This window comes from Pseudopodoces humilis, chromosome 5 (genome assembly GCF_049639895.1).
Source record: "Pseudopodoces humilis isolate 2021_Gansu_Grassland_sample_001 chromosome 5, ASM4963989v1, whole genome shotgun sequence".
NCBI classification, from domain to species: domain Eukaryota; kingdom Metazoa; phylum Chordata; class Aves; order Passeriformes; family Paridae; genus Pseudopodoces; species Pseudopodoces humilis.
Genome location: NC_142204.1, coordinates 37,986,972 through 38,007,427, shown reverse-complemented (window position 1 = coordinate 38,007,427; position 20,456 = coordinate 37,986,972). Strand labels below are relative to the sequence as shown.

Here is a 20,456-nt window from a genome sequence, read left to right as displayed (position 1 = left end):
AGGTTTTTTTGTGTTAATTTTTTTAATAGAATTGAAGCAGGCTTGCTTTTCAGACTTTTAAATGGGTTTGGGTCTTTGGAGCCTTGAGTGTTACATATATTTTTAGGACTGATAATATCAATAAAAATGATAATCCAGCTGCCACTGCTGTAATTAAAGCTCAGCAAGCTGAACCAGCTGTTTGTAAACATGATATTCTTGTGAATATTTTAAAAGCTGGTTCTTGAGAAGTGCACTTAGCAATCTGTCAAAAATTACATTTCAGTGCATGCATCTGCTGTGGAGGGAAGAACATAAAACATCTTGCTTTAATCTCAGTGTTAATGTAATGGCTAAATCTTGGCTTCTTGTTAATTGGCTTGGGAGGGAGGAAAAAGATACTTGTAGTTGGTTCCCTCTCCACCACTGGCATGACATTTGGCTGTTGTATACTTAGGAGTTTTTTTGGGTATTCTGTGCCAGAAAAGTTTTGGGATTCTAAAAGCCATTCGTGCCAGATTTTGTAAACAAAAAGTAAAATCTTTAACCACTAGTAAACAAGCTGCAGAGCTTTAGTTCTTGTCAATTTTCGTTCTCTCTGAAAGAGGGTCTCGATCTTTGGCTTGAAAAAAGAGAAAACTAAAACTGATGGTTTAAACATGCAGCTCTGTTTCACCTCTTTCCACATTTCAACATTCATTAATGCACAGTGACATTATCGATGAAAGTAAAGCAGATTCACCACCCACTCTGTTAGAAACATTGTTGAGATGGCTTAAATGTGCACACCAGATAAGTCTTTTGTTTTATAAGCAAGCAGGAATAATAGAAATACAGTAAATTTGACATAGTAACTGTCCAAGGCTTCTACGCATTGGTGCAGTGCTCCTCTTAATCTTTTGACAGCAGCTTTAGAGGGGTCTGAATCATGCCACAAACTGCCAGATAGGGGAGGGGACAGAACAACTGTTAACAGAATATTTTTCTGAATTAATTCCTTAAGTCTGCATTAATGAAATAGGTTTTATTATTAAATAGACTTTCAAACTGTCTCAGACAGAATTTTCTTTGCATTTATTTTTAGTTAGCTGTAGTATTAAATATATGGGGAAGAAAACTATTTTTTTTTGACCTTTTAATTATTTACCTGTTTGCTGTTACTTGTTCTATTTTTATTCTCACAGCTGCTCCATATTTCCAGTTATTGACTCTAATCCTTTTATTTAGTTACACAGTTACAGTTGCATCATTGAGAAATAAAGTAAACCAACTGAGAAATGTTATCTTGAACCAATCACTGATGACAGATACACACATTAATTGTGTTCTCTTATTTAGGGAGGTCAGCAACAATTGGGCAATAGATAAGCTGACACTAGCATCAGTGATAATTGGAAGAGTTTGGAAGAAGAGGAAAAAATATCTGTAAAAATCGTTATGCTCTACTTAAACTGTTGGATTTAAACTGTTGGACTGTTAATTGCAAACATGAAAGCTGGAAGAAGCATTAAAAAATCTGTGAAAATTTAAAAAATGTTTTTTATATAACTAAAATTTTACAGCTGTTTGTAAAAATTATATGCTTTAGTGGGCATTTTCTTCTCCAGTTAAATTTCAATCTTTTCTTGAAAGTGTGTGAGTACTTTTTAGGTGGTGTGAACTTTATTTACCAGTTCTAGGCACAAAACTTAAAAGCACATCTTTGAATCAGATCTAGATACATGTTGCTTTTGTGCCTCTTGCAAGCAATACTTTACTATTAATTCCCTTTCTCACGTTGACTGGTTGAATTCTTTGTTGTTGTCTGCTTGGTTATACAGATGGTCTTAGACTTGGATGTATTTAAAGTATTGTCCAAGCAGAACAGTCCCAACTTCCTTAAATAAAGGGATCTTTAAAGCATATTCAGTGACAGAAAAAAAAAAAAAAAAAAGAAGTGTAAAATGCAAAGTTTTCTTCATAAGACCTGTTACACTGTGTTTTTCTGGAATTGCAGCTAAACATCTCTTTAAATGAATTTGAGAAGAAATTCTTCATTTGGGGGTGGGTGGGGAAGTGTGAAGACATTCAAAAATTTTAAATGTCTAGAAGAAAGTAACCAAGTACAAACAGATTATATACTAGTTTGTATTTGTGATGGTGCAAGGTATAGACTTAATCTTAAAAATATCAATATATGCTCCTGAGTTCTAAATAGGAACATTTTTAATAAAAATCTATTGTGCACAAATTCAGTTTGTACATATTTTAAAAGCTGCTAGAACAATGTGTTTGCTTTGTGTTCTCTTTAGATTGGCAGAAAGGGCTGATAAACCTTATCAGATCTGCTGGATATTGGTGCCTATTAATACAAATTTGTCTTTACTGGTAGTTGAATTGGAGAATTATAGTATCTGTATGTGCTAACATTTGTTTCACTCAGTCATTGATCACACTTGAAAAATTACTGTTTAACTGTTGAGTTGAAATTCCTTTTTTCTTTTTCCCCCCCTCTGCTTTTTCTCCATCAAGGTTATGTGCAGGGGATGAGCGACTTGCTGTCACCTGTCTTGTATGTTATGGAGAATGAAGTAGATGCCTTTTGGTGCTTTGTGTCATACATGGATCAAATGGTAAAATGAGGCTTTTTTGGCCCACATAAACAGATAAGCTACAAATAGTGTTTGGGGTTAATTTTACTTTATACATTTCACCGGGTTTTTAAAATTATTTTAAAGTAGTCATTTCATGTTTGAAGTCAATACGCTTTTGTTGATTGAGGTTGTGGTGGGTTTGCAATAGTATTGCTGTACAATACAGGCATATTTGGCTCCTTAAGAATTCCAAAGTAACTGTAACAGACAAATTTGTATTTATCAGGAGTCCTTAAGCAGGATTTTTTCAGGATAATGATTTCATTGTATACCTGCCTTTTGGCTTTTGTTAAGTGCAGTTTAGACTTCCCACAAACTGAAGCTATTATGACTTTTGCATGTGGCAAAAGAGTGTGTGACTGATGTGAAAGTAAAAGAAAATTTGGGTTTTTTTGTTTGAGTGCTTCAAAGTCATGCTGCTTTGAAGTACAGAGCTTAGGCAGATTTTAACTATCATTTATTACATACAAAAATGTTAGTATAGAAATACAGTTCAGTGCTTTAATTTAGCATTTGCATTTAGTTAAGCTTCTCAGTAGAAGACAGACATTTCATTAGATAGAAGTATAGTTAAACATCCATGTATTAAATACCTAAAGGGTGAGAACCACTCTTGAAATAACAAAACTTCGTCTAAAATAGCTGCAAATCTCAAAATTGAGTTAATAAAAATGACAGTGCTAATGTTTTATTCCATACAGCATCAGAATTTTGAAGAACAGATGCAGGGTATGAAGACACAACTAATTCAGCTGAGTCATTTGCTTCGTTTACTAGACAGTGGATTTTGCAGTTATTTAGGTAGGTGTATTATTCATGTACAGTAACTGAAACAGCTTCCTGCATTCTGTTCCTTACCAGTTTAAATATAATTCCAATATTATATGAGTACAGGACTTGTAACTTTATAATGCCTAAAATTCTTCAATAATAGCTCCATGCTTATGGAAGAAACAGGGTCATCCTGTTATCAATTCTAAAAATATACCATACTCTGGCAAATACCTTTGATTCTAAAAAGGGCCTGCCATCTTAAAAATTAGTGGTGTAAGCATGTACCTGTAAAGTGTGGGGTTTATTTTTTTTTTTTTTCATGTGTTCTCTGAATCAAATTTAATGCTTCTGAAATGTCACACTCTTATTCCTAGAATCTCAAGACTCAGGATACCTTTATTTTTGCTTCCGGTGGCTTCTTATCAGATTTAAAAGGGAATTTAGTTTTCAAGATATTCTTCGACTCTGGGAGGTAAGGAAATACTTCAACATACAAATTCAGCAGTTTTTGGCCTTTAGAACAAAAAGCATGGATCATTTTGCAAAGTGTTTAATACTCTGATAAAGTTTAAAAAGAATTATTTTGCGCAATGATCTGAGGACAAGCGAACATTTCTTATGTCTTTTTAGCCTAAAAAACAATTTGTGAAAATGAAAAAGTGCTAGCTCTGGTTTGGATAAATTGGCTTTTGCAGAAAGGTTTGGATAGAAGCCTTCAACTGAGACTCTTAAGTAAAAATAGTAAGTGGAGAGTACTTGTTAACTGCTAATGGAAAACAGCTCATGATAAAAGAGCATTTTTTTTTGATTAATTCCTTGGTATTGGTGATTCTTTGTAGATTAAGTTGAATGAAGCACTGTCAGGGTAGTTTGTGTTAGCCAAAACCGTGAGGAGGAGGATGTCAGAAAATAGTTAATCTTGATGGTAAGGATTTGAGATGCCAAATAATATTATGTAAAACATCAGAATGTTGATGTTCTCATAATTCTGGGTTAATGAGAGCTTTATTTGATTTAGATGATGTTGGAATCAGATGGAATAATTAACTAGTATTTTGGTCTTTAATTTTTTGTTCTGAGAAAAATGAGAAGTGTGTCAACAGTAGAGGTTTATTGTCTAAGATGCATTTAACAGGGGCACAATATTCACTGAAAACTCAGAAGAAGAGAATGAATGCTCAGATGAACAGAGGGAGTATTTTTTAGGACATAACATCATATGTGTTGGGGAACAGAAGGGTAATGAAAAGAACAGGGCTGAGATGCATAAAGTTTGTACTATAATGAAAAATAATGTTGTTTCTGGTGTGATGAAAAATAATGCTGATACTTTTATTCACTTTTTCCACTAATGAAAATGAAGTCACATAAAGAGCAGGACCAGTATTTAAAACTGTCTACAAAGTAAATATTTTTTAGCTTTTTTATCAACAGTTGGTGGGATTTACTATCATAGAGTATTGAGGTGGTATTTCAACCAGAGGACAAAAGAGTTTATGGATAACATTCATAAATAAGGAAACCAATATGTACAAAACCAGAATAATTCTCTTGTTCCAAGGTATAAATGACAATGATTTCAGATGGGAGATGCACTCATCTCTTCCCCCCAGTATTATGTTGTCTTTTCAGTATTTTTTAAGGACTAATTTTTCTTCTTAATTTGATAACAACAGTATTTTTATTTATAGTTTATAGTCCCAGGATGGCATGTTTTTATCACCTCTGCTTTAATGAATATATATGTGTTCATACAGAAAAGAAACACACTATTTCTCTCTCAAGTATATTTTTTTTTCCTCTCTTAGGAATACAATGAAAACCTGTTGATATATGATAGTCTTGCAGGTTTCTTATAGCACATCATAATGTATGTTTACTACAAGTATTCAATTTCTTTGCTAGGATATATGGAATAGCAAAGGGAATATCTTGTTTTCCAGTAATTAAAGCATTGTGTTGATGTTTTTATGTGAAGACCAGTGTCACCTCAGTGTTTTTTCTCCAATGCATAGCCATGCAGCTCCACTGGTATCAGTGAAGTGAGATTTACAAAGGCAAGCTGTAGGCACAGGAGGCCTTTTCCCTTTATAGAGAAATTAACTACTTTTTTGGGTATTTGGCTGAGCAAAACCTCCAGTTTTTTGAATTGAGGGAACCCATTTGAAGGCAATATTACGCTGTGATGTACTCACTTGCAGAGCATAGAATGGGATGAAAGAGAGGTGCCATCTGAGATTCCAGTCCTAGGTTCCAGGACTTCTGGGGCTTTTTCTGTCTAATCTGTTAATTTCAGGGTCCTTGTGGATCTCTGTTTCTGTCCACTGACTCATATGAACCATTCAGTTAGCATCAGACACTTTTTCTCTGTTCCCACTGGCTTCATGACTTCCAGTGTTCTTTCACAAAAAAAGGAAAGAAAGGTTCTTCACTAGTCTGGTTTCTCCCATCTCCATTCACCTTGGAAATGATAGATACCAGTTCTCATCATCTGGAGCAGAGGCTAACTCCCAGCCTTTGCACTTCCTGAGCAGGAGCCATAATCAAATTGTGGTAGAAAATATGTGGTTGTTTCATTGCTGTGTGACAGACTTGCATGCGATAGAGAGGTGACATTCCACCTTGTGTGGATAAGCTGAGACACATTATGTGAGTGCAGTTATTGGCGATGTTACATGTAATGCCTCTTGTGTGGGGGTTAAACTGCTCTGGCTGTGGAAGGGTTTCCTTATAGCACGTTTTTGCAGTGCTTCTCAAACACAGCCCAGATTTTGTGAGACTGACCCACTTCTTTGCTGGCCCAAAATTGAGAGCAGTTCAGTCCCTCCTTGAAACTGGAGATGAAAGCAATATCACCTGATAATTCCCACTAGTTCTTAATCTTTCATTTGCACAGTGGGTGACTTAGAAGAAACCCAGAATAAAAATTCTGTAACAAAATTACAACTAACTCACACTTGGCTGTAGTATTATTCTAGTACCACTGGCGTAACATAAAGCCAGAACAATTTGGGAATAAGTTACTTTACATACATTGGTTACAATATTCATGGCTGCTGAGGTAGCTCTAGAACAAATGAGTCTTTACTTGTGTAGCTGTATCAGAAGGCAAAAAGAAAAAAATAGCTACTGCTCTTTATTTTTATATTTTTACTTTCATACTTATAATTTAAATGCTGCTTTTTCTTCCATCCTTCCAGCATGTTTTGATGCTGCTGTTATGCATTTACATACATAACCTTAAGTGCATGCTCTGGTCCACACTTCGAAAGGTTTATCAAAAATGGTAGCAAAATGCATGGATTTTTTTTTCCCGCAACTTGATGTTGAACCAAATCAATGCACAACTGTAAATAAGTCCTTAGGAAGTAGGAGTAGAACATAATAGTGTGTAGACAGACTGTGTTTGGTAGATATAGACATTTTCATTCAATTGTTATTTTTTATCAGCCTACTTGCATTCCAGTCTCTCTCCTCGAGTGAGAGAATGGTTTAACAGAATATTGGTTGTCTGAAAAAGATGTGAAACTTTATTTCTGAACTAGGTCTTAATTGAAACATTTAAGATTAATTGCACCTTATTTTGGGTGAACTTGGTTTGGATGCTTTTGAGATTTATGCAATTCTGTTTACAGGTTACATGTACTAGTGATGGAAGTTCAAGTATGAGCTCTTGCTCAGCTATAAGGCTCAATTCCATCAATAATGATGAAAAAAGTTTTTTGCTAATGAAGTAACAAATTTTCAGTAGTCTGATTTCTTACCTGCTTTTTTTGAGAATAAATCGTCTTGAAACCCTTTATCTGTCAGGGCAATTTGTGCAACCAGACTTTTGCTTCTTTCTTGTTTTGTTGGCAAAATTGTTCTCCAGCTTTCTGCCCACCACACAAGTTCTTTTCAAATACTATTTTTTTAAGGGTTTTTCTAAATGTACTAAAATAGGGTATTAGTACTGAGGTTGCAATTTTGAGTCCCAGTGAATTTAAGAGTGATTAATTGTGTCCTCCATGGGATCAAAAGCCAATGTGTCTTCAGTCAGAAAGGAATACCCACCCATCCCCAGTACCTGCGTACACATGTCTTTGGGTTCTCATGGTGGTGGGGCTGGGAACAACTTTAGCACCATATTTATAAACATTAGAGCCTTTTTAGCTGTTGCTGGGCATGATACTCTTCTGCCAGTTCACACTTAGTACAGATATTCTATGCCACACAAATAATTTGTTAGCTTCAGTTACTTCTGTTTCACATGAGCTGAGGCAGAGCGCACATTCACAAGACCACAACCTCAAGAAGTTTTGTAGCATTGCAGTGGACAATATCTTAAGAACTAGATAAGCATTTGGTGACTCAGACTTGTTGTCTATAAAGGGCCAAAAGTAAAATTCCAAATAATTTTATGAATACTTAGTTCCTTTCAAAAACAGCTTATTGTTAGTTTAAGTGATTTCAAATTTCAAATGTAGGGTTTTTGTATTTTAACAGGTCATGTGGACAGAATTGCCTTGTCAGAATTTTCATCTTCTCCTTTGTTGTGCTATCCTAGAGTCTGAAAAACAGCAAATAATGGACAAGCACTATGGCTTTAATGAAATATTAAAGGTACAAAATTCTTATGCATTATTGTGCTGGTTTTGGCTGCAGTGGAGTTGTCTTCCTAGTGGCTGGTATGGGGCTGTCTTTTGGGTATTAAATTAAAATATTAGTTAACTTTTTGGAGTTAATGCAATATGATTGTGGTTTATGTTGGGGGAGAGAAAGATGCCTACCATCTTCTGAAGGGTTAAATGTCAACTGAATGTCTATTCTGCAGGCTTTCAAAATGGTTTGTTGGATATCTGTGTTTAGTGATAAGATCATTAATAGATCAAAAATGCTTCTCCCCTCAGATGACTGCTTATTATATTTAATACTAACTTTTGCTTTATCTTCTATGATCTAATTTATAATCTCTGAAAATGTGAGCTGCTGGGGGGGAGGTACATAGGAGGACCAGATAGTTTTTTATGTTTAGAGGTACTATGGATTCCTCTTGTAGACCTTGGATGCTGGTGAAAGGGAGCTGTTCCATACTGTATCTTTGAGTAGCCATTTCTCAAAGCTTATAGACTGTCTAGCATTTCACAGCTCCAGGGGCAGGCTAATAAGGTGATACTTATTAGCAGTGCAGTACAGTATTAGTGAATTTTGGGTAAAACATAGTTACCATTTATCTCACTTTGCCTTGTGAATCTATTTTTAGCATATCAATGAACTGTCTATGAAAATTGATGTGGAATATATACTCTGCAAAGCAGAAGCAATTTCTATGCAGATGATGAATTGCAAGGTAAAGATATCTATCTACTGTGAATGTTTATAGACAGTAAAAGTATGTAGTTAGCTGTAAGTGTTCATATATGGCTTGTGAAATAACTGAATGCCTAGGTACAGTGAAGCGTGTTGTGTAGCTGTGCTGTGCAATGCCTGTGTTTGAGAAGTCTGTAAGCAAGAGTGATTGATTTTATAGAGTAATACTGTTCACTGGGGGAAAGCTGAATTGTGCTTTTTGGTTGTGATTTCTTGACTCTCACTAGGTAACCTGACTCCAAGAAATTTGATGTTTGGTGTGCTTGAGAAAAACTAGTTGAAAGGTGCATTGCATTGAAAGCATGTCAGACTTACTAGGCAAAAACTGGTGGGTCACTCAATAAAACTAATTTCAGTAACATGAAGTGTAATTATAATAGTTGATTAGGCTTTTACTTTTGTAATGAAGATTCTATTGTTAACCAGGAATTGATTCCTGAGTGTGTTCCCTTTACTGTCTTTTTGAAAAGCAGCTGCAGATGGTAACTGTAATGTAAGTATTGCTGAGAGAGATGCTTTCAGAGAAGCTAAATTCAGATGAATGATTGCTCAGATGAATGAGTACTGGGAATGCAGGGTGGACAGAGAGGACTTTGTTGTTAACTTTTTGCATTTAATTACAGTGGTTTTTAATATTTCCCCTGCCACCTCCTTCCTAGGAATTGCCTCAAACAGTCAGTGAGATCCTGGGGATAGAGAACAGTTCAGTAACACCAGATTCAGATACTGGAGAGGATGAAAGTGGAGCTGAGTTGAGTTGTCCGACGTCGCTGTATCAGAGTATCTCAACCCCTGTAATTGCTGCCAATGGGACAAGGGACGGCGCTCAACAGACGGCTGAGACGCAGAGCCTCACACCTGCATAATTATACTCGGTCACCTTGGAGAAAGACTTCTACTGAGCACGTTTCGGTCAAGCACTTGAGAGATGGATATTTAAATCTGGTGTTGATTAAGCTTTAAGGTTGTAAAGAAAATCTGTACTGTAATGCTTTTGCATTAAAGCTTTACAACATGACTCAACTATTTTTGTAGTTTCTTCTACCAAAATAGCCTTTTGTTTTCAATAACATTCCTTAATATTTTTGTAGCCAAGTGCATTTTCTTTTTGCTGGTAAACTGGAAATGGATGGTGATTAAGAATGAAAGAAATTTCTGCATTTGCTGAGCTTTCACACATACTGATCTAAGACAATGTGATCTCTTTGATTTGAGCAGATTCACAATATGCCAGCTGAAGCTGCTGTACAAAATTTTCAAGCTGAAGTGATGCTGATGTGCTAAAGGAGGATTCTTTTGTAAATGGATTTTTTCCTATCTCAAATGTTTACAAAAATACTTCTAAGTATTTGTTGCTGGTTGAATGTAGATTTGAAATGGACATTCATACTTGCACAGTTTAATGTCCAAATACTGAATTTTGTGTAATTGGGAGTGGATGAACAGTATATTTTTACATTAACATATCTTCACTTTATATATACATATATATATATTTACACATATACACACACTATATACACAAATGTTTGTGAATACTAAAAAGGATAGTCGTATTTTCAATATCTGAATAAACTTGACTGTTCATTCATATGAATCAGTTTTACCAAATTAATGCACAGCTCCAAACTGGGCTCTTTTTCAAAACTTTTCTAACTGAAGGTAACTTTCATGTGAATATATTCAGTCCTACACTTGATGTAATTTTGCAATTGATATCTTGCAAACTTTACTAATGTTCATATTTGCTAGTATGTTAACCAATCAATTAACTACTTACACTGTTTTTATGGCAACATTATTTGGAAAATTAATAAGCAGGTTGTAAAAAAGCCAACCCACAAACCACACACCAAAATAGTAATCACAATTAATACTAATGCATTTTTTGTATTTGCAAAAGACAGTGAGTTTATTCCATGCCACGCTGATGTCCTTTGACGTTATGTGAAATTTAACATAACTGATTAAGTGTATTCATTATTTGGTAACTATTGTACATATATAAAATAAAAGTCAAAGCTGATTTAGTGTTTTTAATTAAATCATATTTAGAGAAAAAAAATCTAGTTGTCTGGTTGTTAATGTAAGAACATGAGACAGGGGAGAGCTAGTGGTTAGTCCATGGACAGGACATATTTTGTGGGTAATGAAGGGCCGTGGGAGTTTCTGCTTGTTGGTACAGAATGGAACACGCCTTTCCTCTCTAGCTAGTTGAAGTGTGGGATATGGCAGAGCTTTCTTTTCTTGTGGAGCAGTTTACTTTTACAAATGTTATTTGTGCCATATTAAGCAAATACAAGTAATACAAAAGGCTTTAATAGATAAATCAAGTTGTTACAATAATTTGGGAGTCAGTTCAACTTCTCACCGCTTGTGAGCAAACAGTGGACAGCTGAATCAGTATAGATTTTGGTTTTAATATCTTCAATGTGCTATCTCTCATCAGTTAATAAGAACTTGAGTCCTATGCTGTGAAAGTCAAGGATTCACAGCTCAGCATTATCTGTAGCCTTTCATTTCCTGCCCAGGAAATTGCTGTGAAGCATCATGCCTTTGTTCCCTGGTGAGCATTGTACTTCTTGGCAGTTAATTTAATGTGACATAGAGTACAGAAAGGCATTAGAACTTAGATATTCAACACTTTGGTTCAAAGATATTAAGCAAGTTAGTTTCAGTATTTTTGGAGCTCCTAGTTCACTTTGAAGTGTACTTGCAAAATGTTTTTCATCAAAGGTTATATTCAGTGAAACTATGGAGGGAGGAGGGAAATGTCTACAACAGAAATGCAGTAGGCAAGCTGTCAGTTAACTGTGCATGGTTCTTAGTTATTCAGGATGTACAGCCACAAAAAACTATTCAAGATACTGAGATCTTGAAGAGCACCATAACTGGACTGAACATGAATATTCAAATGTTTGGGAGAGGCATATTTAAGTGGAATTCTGTAATCTCTTAGAACTACAGCTATGTCTGCTAAGAAAATCTACCAGCCCTTAAAGTAAAGTTTGCCTTTCCTTTTTGGGTATAATTGTTCATCTTTTCCCTTTTTATTCAGCACTTGGATGTCAAGGATGAGAAGGTTGCTCGTGAGCTAACAGTGAGCAGCTGTGGAGGGCTTGGGCTAGGTAGGCTTGCTCAGCTTCCCAACAATAAGATGAAAGGCCCCTTGCAGCATTCATTATCTGTAGTTTCCTTCCTGCTGACAGACAGCCTTGCAAAGAGTTACAGGAGGAACCTCATCCTCCACACCAAACTATTCCTGATTGTTAGGGATGGATTTAGATGTGGTGGAGGCTACGAAAACACTGTGAGAAGCCTTAATCAGGATCTTGATGGCTAAAATGCCATGAAATGCTTTGGGTTGATGGTTCAGGATGTTTAAATTTCTTTTGTGTTTGAATGGCATAGATTGTTTAGAATTAGTAAATGTGAACTCATCCAGAACACAGTTTGGTCACAGTTGTCAGGCCATAAAAGAGGCAATACTGGTTTAAATCCTGCAAATTTGTTTTGTTTTTAGTGCTTGACAATTGAAGATGATTATCTTCTGTGGGTGAGATTTACAACTTCTTATTTTTCAGTCATAGCAGTTTTCCAGTGTTACCTGTTCCAAGGTAAAAAATCACATTGAGATAGTTATTTCAAAGCCATTTTTTTCTCATTTTTCCTGTTTGGACAATTTTATTTGTTTTGAAATTACATTATTGAAGTTATTTTATTCTGTTTGTGAGCAAGATGATAGCTTACAAAACAGGAATGGAAATAGCTTACAAAATGGAGGTGGAAGTTTCTTGGAAATTTGGACTAATGTGAATGTTTATTAAATGGTTTTGATCCTGGGAAGTCAAAAACTATAAAAAGATCCTAAGTTACCCACAGTCATCACTTAAAGCTTCAGTTACATTGAGTAGTGCCTGTGCTGTTCAGCTACAGTACCTGTGTTTGCAGCCAGTGAATGCTGTAGCCAGTGGCCTTCAGACCTGTGTTGGGTTAGGAGGTTTTTGTTTTGGTTGTTGCAGGTAATCTTCTTAAGGAAGCTAAGGCTATATGTGTGTTACAGCAAGTCCTGATTGCTTTGAGAATCAGATGTAGAAATAGTGTGATAATTGAACTATAAATCAAAATAAAAACATCGCTAATACAAAACACTGCATTTAATTTAAGGTGTTTATGTTCTATACAGCCCAGTTTTGTTGCTATTAAGATTTTTCTTAAAAACTTTTAAATTTTTTGAGTGGACAGTTTTAAAATGCTGATGGTGCTCCATTAATTATTCTCTTCAGTTTTTCCTCACACATTATTTGACAAAATTCCTTGGCCCCAGTCAGCCAAACAGTGGGGAGCTGCTTTCCTCATTACTTTCAAATATATTCTTGAGCACCAAATTAAAGCTCCATTAATGAAACTTTTCAGAAAACTGTGAAAAGTGTTCTAGCTTCAACTTTTTGAGATAATATTTTAGTTCAAAATACGTGGGACACTTGTTCCTCACTTGTCTAAATAATTTTCTGTTACAAGACAGTCGCCTAATTTGAAAAAAAGATTTTATTTAAAATAATTTAGCATTCAGAATTTGGATCATGAACTGGTTTTGGTATCACTAGCATGATTTTTGCATACTACTGTGATGCAAATGAAACCTTACCAAGTATGGGGTTGAATTTCTGGAGGTGGAAGTAATGTTTTCCTCAAATTATTCCCTGTTAGACAACAGAAATGACAACGCTGAACAGGTTAGTGACATTTTTAAAGTGCATCTGTGAATTAATTCATGTTACAAACAGGACTGGAAAAATGCAATTAAATGGGCTAAGTGCAGGATTAATAATTTGCTCATGTGTTGACTGTTCCTCAGACTCAATTTTCATCATTGCATGGATACAATTTAAAACTGAGGTTTGGTCTGTGGGCTGCAGAAGAGTGACTGGTAGAAGTTTTACCTGTGGTTGGCTAAATATCTTAAAATATGTGTTTCAATCCATTGTGTGTTTTTTCTGAGTATTTAGTCAGCGTATGGAGCAATCTTTGTTTGAAAGAACCGTAGTGGGAGAAGTCAGTGCTTGTTCTTAGAAGAAAAATGCCACGAGCTGCTCTATGGTGGCTGAGTTTAAAGCCAGAAATCCTAATCCATAATAATTATGTCTAGTTCAGTAGTTGGCACGACCGTGAGCTTCGTGTATGAGCATTGATAAGGTGATGACACACAGGTACATAACTGAACACTTAACAGACAGATTTCATATATGTGTGATACTATATATTTGATTTGAAGATGCTTTCAAATGGTTTTAAGGGTTTTTTAATGGTGTTAAAAGATAAGTTGTGCTTCATATTTAGCGGAACTTCAAAATGTGCTATTTGATTAAGGGATATTATTGCAGTACACACCTTGTATAAACTAAGCTTGAATTTAGTCTTTCATTCAAGTGATGATTTTATTCTTAAACATTTTTTAGAGAATGTGTGCTCTTTTTTCACATTAAATCACAATATCTTTGGCACAAATTGATTTTTTCTGATGAATTGCAAACAAAAGATATATTGTAAGATACCAGTTTTTACCTCATCCAAAATGAATTTCACAGTTTTACAAATTTTCTATGTAATTCAAAGAGATGAATTCTATTAATTCCATTCTTCTGTTCCTTTCTTCTAGATGGGTTTTGTTTTGGAAGCATTCAATTATAGTGTATATTTTGATTACACAGGCCTGCATAATCAAACTAACATCAACACAAGGCCTCATGCCCTACTTTAACATTAGCTCTTAGACTGTTTCTACAGGTGTATCTTGTTATTAACCAATTGCTGCAGAGCCCAGTGTGCAGAACCAAAACTGCTGCCCAGGCTTCAGCAGTTCAGCAAAAGGTGGTCCCTTGTGTCCCTTGGAGTGTTGTAGCTGGCCCTGGCCACACACCCACCCAGCCCCTTGACTGTTCCTCTCTTCCATGGGATGGGGAGAAAATGGAAGGCAGGAAGGCTCATGGACTGAGGTAATGACAGTTTAACAGGAAAAGAAAATGCTGCTCCCACAAGGAAAGCACAAAGAGGATTTCATGCCCATCAGCAGGCAGGTGTCCATGTACCTCCTGGAAAGCAAGATCTCAGCACAGGTTCCTTGGAAGGATAAATGCCATGATCATGAATGAAACGTCATGACCTGCTTCCTCCTTTCCCTAACTTTTATTACAGAGCACAATGGCATGTGGTGTAGAATGTGCCTTTGGTCAGTTTGGTCAGCTGTCCTGGCTGTGACTGCTGTCAGGCTCGTGTCCCCCCCTGGGAAACAGCCAGACAACCTGAGTGCTGTGCAGCGTTCAGCAGCTGCTGAAACCCTGCTGTGTTACTGACACTGACCCAGGCACAAACCCAGACACATCACCTTACAGGCTGCTATGAGGAAAGTGAGCTCCAGTCCCAGCCTGACCCCTTTGGTGTGATGATTCTTGATTATGAATGAGATCATGTTAGGAAAAAAATCCTTGCCATATTGAAGAGGGCTCTTTTTAAGCACCCATCTATATCTGGTGCAAAAAAAAGTTGTATTACATACAACTGGTGTGCAAATGTTCTCTTTTGCTTGCCAAAACTCAATGAGAGTTGCAATGCAACACCAGATTTTTTCCAAAGCACTTTCCGTGTATGAATTGGTCCAGTTGACCTTTAGGTTCCATCAGCACATGCCAGCTTTGGGCATTGGTCTTGGAGACCTTCCACACACTCCTCTGGTTTTCTGCTCCAGTAAGTGATGCAGGAGAACAAGGAGATCTTTAAAGTACAAACTTTTGGGTTCAGGGACTTGATAATTCCTCAAGCAACAAACAGTACAACTACTGTGACCTAAAGTGGCAATCCCAGTTCTTTGTACTCTGCCCTGGGCTGCTATACCTTTTATGCCGTTATGAGTGACTTGTGCAGCATGTGGTTAACAACATAAAGGAGCTGATAAATTTCAGACCTAAATTACCTTAAATCAATCATACCACATGTTTTTTCATCATGTGGTGAATACCTGTATATATGCATACAACAAGTTTGTTAAAATCCCAGTTTTGCAATATAAGAAGGCACTTTAAAAAACTTGTCAATAATTGATTAGCTACAATATCTCCTGTTGGAAGGCATATCTTGTGCTAAATGCCTGTGTAATCCCTTTGCAGGATACCTTTGGAGATTCTGCACTGTATTATGCAAGCAAGTTTCAGGTGTTAGTGGATTTCCAGGGCAGATGGAGTGATTGCATGGAGCTGGAGATTTTCTGTAACTTCTGACTTCCATCACATGAGGTTTGCCTTCCCTGGGGATTGTGCAGTTGGTTATCTGTAAGCAGCCCTCTGTGCCCCAGCACCTGTTTAAGTTTTGTAACCATTACAGCATTTCTGATGTAGGTACAGTCTGGGAATTTACAGCTGGGCTCCAGGGGCTCATGTAAGGCTTCTACTAAATAGTATAGGTGTGAGGGTAGGTACTTGAGGCTCTGCACTCTTCCATTTCACCCACCCCTTTGTATGATCTGTTACTTCCATCTGTACCTGTTTTCCTTATCTCTCTTGTGATAAGGTTATGGGAGACTATGCCAAATGCTACACTACCATCAAGATGAATGACATGCATTGTTTTGCCTTGTTCCACAGGACTGTCATAAGAGGAAATGAAATTTGCTTGACTCAATTTGTTCTCAGCAAATCTGTCTTGACTGTTTAATCATCTGTTATCTTTTGGATCTTTACAAATAATTTTGGTACTTCTGTTTTCTCAAACAAATGAAATTAGACTGGTGTGTAATTCTTCAGCCCTTCTTCTTCCCCATTATCTTCTTGGAGATTGACATAATTTTGGCCTTTTCCCAGTCTTTTGTCACTTGTCCTTCCCCATAGTTCTTCAAACAGTTATTGATGGCAGAGGTTTAATGAGCCTCCTCTGTAAGTGGTTTCTGTGCTCTCATTTGCTATGATCAGACTCATCACAAGTATTCTCCAACACTGTTTCATCTTGTTAAAAGCAAAGAACTTATCTCTCTGCCCTTGCTATTAGTTATGACAGACATCTGGTCACAGTTGGTTCTTTAACATAGACTGATGTAAAAAAAAAAAAAAGTGCATTAAATACCTAGCTAATTTTAAGGGTTTTTTTGTTTTGTCCTTTCCTTTTGTTCAGTGGTCTGATATTTTGCTTCTTCTAGCTACTGCTGTAGTAATTTCTTAAAAAGTTGTTTTTGATGTCCTATATTAATGACTTTGAATTTTGTACCACAACCTTCATTGGTGTGCTATTCTGCCTGTATTTGGTAGCTTGGTCCTAGTTTGCATCTCCTATAAGCTCCTCTGTTGAACTGAAGATAATGATGAACTAATGGCTTATGCTACGACTAGTAAAAGTGTAGTAGAAGACTGCACTTCCTCTGTAATGAAATAATTTCGTGATTAAACTATGTTTTCCATGGAGCAGAGAAAGAACTGTCTTCCTTCTCTACGTTCCCTCTTCTTGGCTCTAGTACTGAATTTATTGATTTTTTATTCCTGAAATTGTCAGTTTCTGCTTTTTCTCAGAACCTTTCTTTTGCTGAAGATTGTGAATTCACTTTATGCTCATATCATCTGTGTTCTCGGATCTTTCTAGCCAGTCTATCTTTTGGTAGATGTCCTTGCCCAATGGTTGTTGGTTGGTTAAAATCCCCTTAGTGTTACAAGAGCTTGGGATGATTTTGCTGGTTGCTTGAAAACCCATGCTTCCCATATCTTCATGACTTAAAAATTAAATGTATGTTGTCATCAGAGATTTTTCAGCAGACCTACATTGCTCAGAGAATTGGACTTAGGAGTTTGTGTGTGTATCTCTGATAAACAGAAACAGATTTTGCATCTTTCTTTCCTTGATGAAAAAGCTCCCGTGGTTAGTCCACTTGTCAATTGTTTCACAACATCATTGTTTTACCAACAACATTGTGATTTGAAAAGGTATTGGGAAGTCTATTTTCTGCTTGTGTCAACACCTCTTACATGAATAATTAGCACATCTGTTCTCTGCCCTGCCTTTATTACCTGACATTGAATAATGGTGCTGTTTACATTTTAGATCCTTGTGAAGGTCATCTTTCCTTATGCTTTTTTGATACCTTCTCATAGCTTCATTTCTTTCTCTTTCTGCCACATGATGACTTGAGGGTTCTCCTTCCTGCTGTAGTGTGCCTCAAGACAAAGACTTGGTGATCTGGGAGAGCCAGGGTTAAATTCAGCTAGTTTCTTGGTCAATACTAGCTGCTCTGCCCTGTGAATTTCATCCTCCAGTTAAATCAAGCTACTATAAAGGTTACAAATATTTTTAAGGAAAATATGCTTCTGTCTCTAGTGGGGGTAAAATGACTCAAACATTGAAAACATCTTGCAGATTTGCTTTATATTTCAATTTTCACTTGAGAATTCTGCAAATTTTTAAGCTTAAAAAGTGTATAGATGAGGATTTCAAGCAATAGTGACTCTGCTGTCTCATGAGAGAAAAAAAGTGTGTAAGGTAAAGAGGACCTTGCAATTTCTGAATTCTGATTATAGGCAATGAGGACCTTTTACTAAAAAGGGTAAACTTATCCATTTCTTACTGTCAGTGTTAACTCTGTTTCCCAAGATGAAATACCGTTGCTGAATGACACTCTGACATGCTCTAGATCACCTGCTTCTGAACAGTTGCTTTGATGAACATCTAATTTTTTTGGTCAGTGATTTTAAGAAGTTACTTGGCCTAAGTATACAGCACTGTGAACTGTAGAAAAATAAGTTGAGCTCTCAACAAAATTTGTAGCTAATGATATTCCCAGAGCCACGTACCAACTCTGTTGTACAGCAGCTAGAACAAAGAAGAAATAAACATTTTCAGCCCGTAAATGTCTTTTGATCTGGTGCTGATATGGCAAAGTCCACCTACAAAATACAAGTTGCAAAAGAAGAACTTCCTTTCTAGGGAGAAGCAGTCTCTCTGTGAGACATATGGGCAGACAACAGTGTGGTCAAAACAGTTGAAGAGCTTGAGTTCTCCTACCTGTTATTAACACCTGCTGACACAATGCACCTTCGTTTGTTTTGCATTCAGGAGTCAGAGACAAAACCTTTGCTGTGCTCTGGTTGCTGCACAGAGGTGCAACAACAACAAGGCTGTGGAGCAGTAGGGTCATTGATTTGTGTGATGTCCCAGCTGCAAAGCCAGGATCTAACAGTAAATAAAAACATGCTCAGTCCAGCCTCTAGGTGGAAAGGCAGCTCAGTTGTGTTTGGTTTTGTCACTGGAGCATTCAGAAAGTGCTAAGCAACCTCACTCATAAATTGTTCAACTGCAGGAACCGTGTCTATGTATCTCGTACACAGCAGATAGGAATACCCAAGTCCAAAGACGCCAACTTGCTTTCCTATCTTCAAAAGTAATGAGAAAACGGGACTGGGAACATCTCTTGATAACTTAGGATATGAGACTGAGCTAATAATATGTGTAGACATGCTTTTCTCTGACTGGGAAAATGAAGTAAAACTTTTTGGGCTAGCATAACAAAAAAGACTGATTTACATTAAAGGAGCGGGTAGAGGAACCAAATATTACAAATGTACTGCCAACAAAAACAAAGGATTTATTACATGTTACTCCTGGGAAACTCTGGACAAGTAAATCTAAGAGTTTACTTCTGGCCTCTTATGAGTTCTGAGGCAGCTGTGAACCTCTCCTGATTCTGAATATCAAGCATGACATTCATTTTAAGAAGGGAAGCATCTGACTGACAGCAGCCAGTTTAGACTGGAAGCTTTCGCTGTTTTTTCTTTAATGTGATAAAATACAATTCAATGATATTCTGTGTGAGAAAAAGCCTCAAATCTTCTGTTGTGCTTCTGTGTTGTTCTTGTAAAAGAGCAAGATGTTTTCCCTAATGATGCTGATATGTAAATGATAGTTACAAGGTGAGGAGTCTTTCAGGGGTGAAGGCCTTGAGGCTGTGAAGGGGGCCAGTCTGCAGCTGAGTTAGATGTGACATGAACTTAGTATTTTCAGGGATACTTTCTGCTACTTGCCTTGTGCAGCTCCTTGCTCAGTGTCCCACCTTCAGTGGATCTGATTTCAACTTCTTTCTCAGTCTGTATGATCTGTGTGTATACCAAGCTAAGGCCACGTGCAGCCAGCTGTTGCATTCAGCTAGTTTGCCCCTCTTTTGGGAGGCTCAGGACAAGACACCGATGGTGCTTTTCAAGGGGAAGTAGTAAGTTTCCCCTTCCTGGTGTGTTGGAACAGAGAAAACTGAGTCTTTACTTGAAGGAAACTGACCCAGTGCTCCCAATTCAGATGTGCTGTTCAGTGCTACATGCTGTAAGGTAACCTATTCAAAGGATGACGTGAAGAAGATTTGGAAGTGAAAAGAAGTGAGGAGAAGGTGGGATGGCAAGTGGTGGTGGCACTTCACAAAATGAATGTTACAACGAAAGAGAAGTTAGAAATCCTAAATTTCTCAAGTACATTTGGGAGACGCAGTTCATTTAACCCTGCAATCAAGTTACAGTTTCAGCAGTTGCCTCCTGCTCACTTAAACGGAGAGAGATGAATTTCTACACCAAAGCAGTTCTTGCTATCTCTGCACAACTCCCGTGTGCTGAAGCTCAGCTCCTGCAGGTCTCTGCCGTTCTGTCCGCATTCTCTCGAGCCTGCTGCTGCCGGGACTCTGAGCCCTGCCGTGCCGTGGTGCGGCGG

General features: G+C 36.9%; 1 protein-coding gene across 1 annotated transcript in view; it reads left to right on the top strand.

Moving 5' to 3' along the window:
- The window catches only part of TBC1D15 (TBC1 domain family member 15), a 34,766-nt gene extending 25,008 nt beyond the window's left edge, over window positions 1-9,758 (top strand). The window contains exons 12-17 of the mRNA XM_005519365.3: window positions 2,491-2,591; window positions 3,314-3,413; window positions 3,761-3,858; window positions 7,872-7,988; window positions 8,629-8,715; window positions 9,395-9,758. Of these exons, the coding sequence (XP_005519422.1) occupies window positions 2,491-2,591; window positions 3,314-3,413; window positions 3,761-3,858; window positions 7,872-7,988; window positions 8,629-8,715; window positions 9,395-9,601 (710 nt within the window). The 3' untranslated portion in view covers window positions 9,602-9,758. The remainder of the gene's footprint in view (window positions 1-2,490; window positions 2,592-3,313; window positions 3,414-3,760; window positions 3,859-7,871; window positions 7,989-8,628; window positions 8,716-9,394) is intronic.
- The last annotated feature ends 10,698 nt before the right edge of the window (window positions 9,759-20,456 follow it).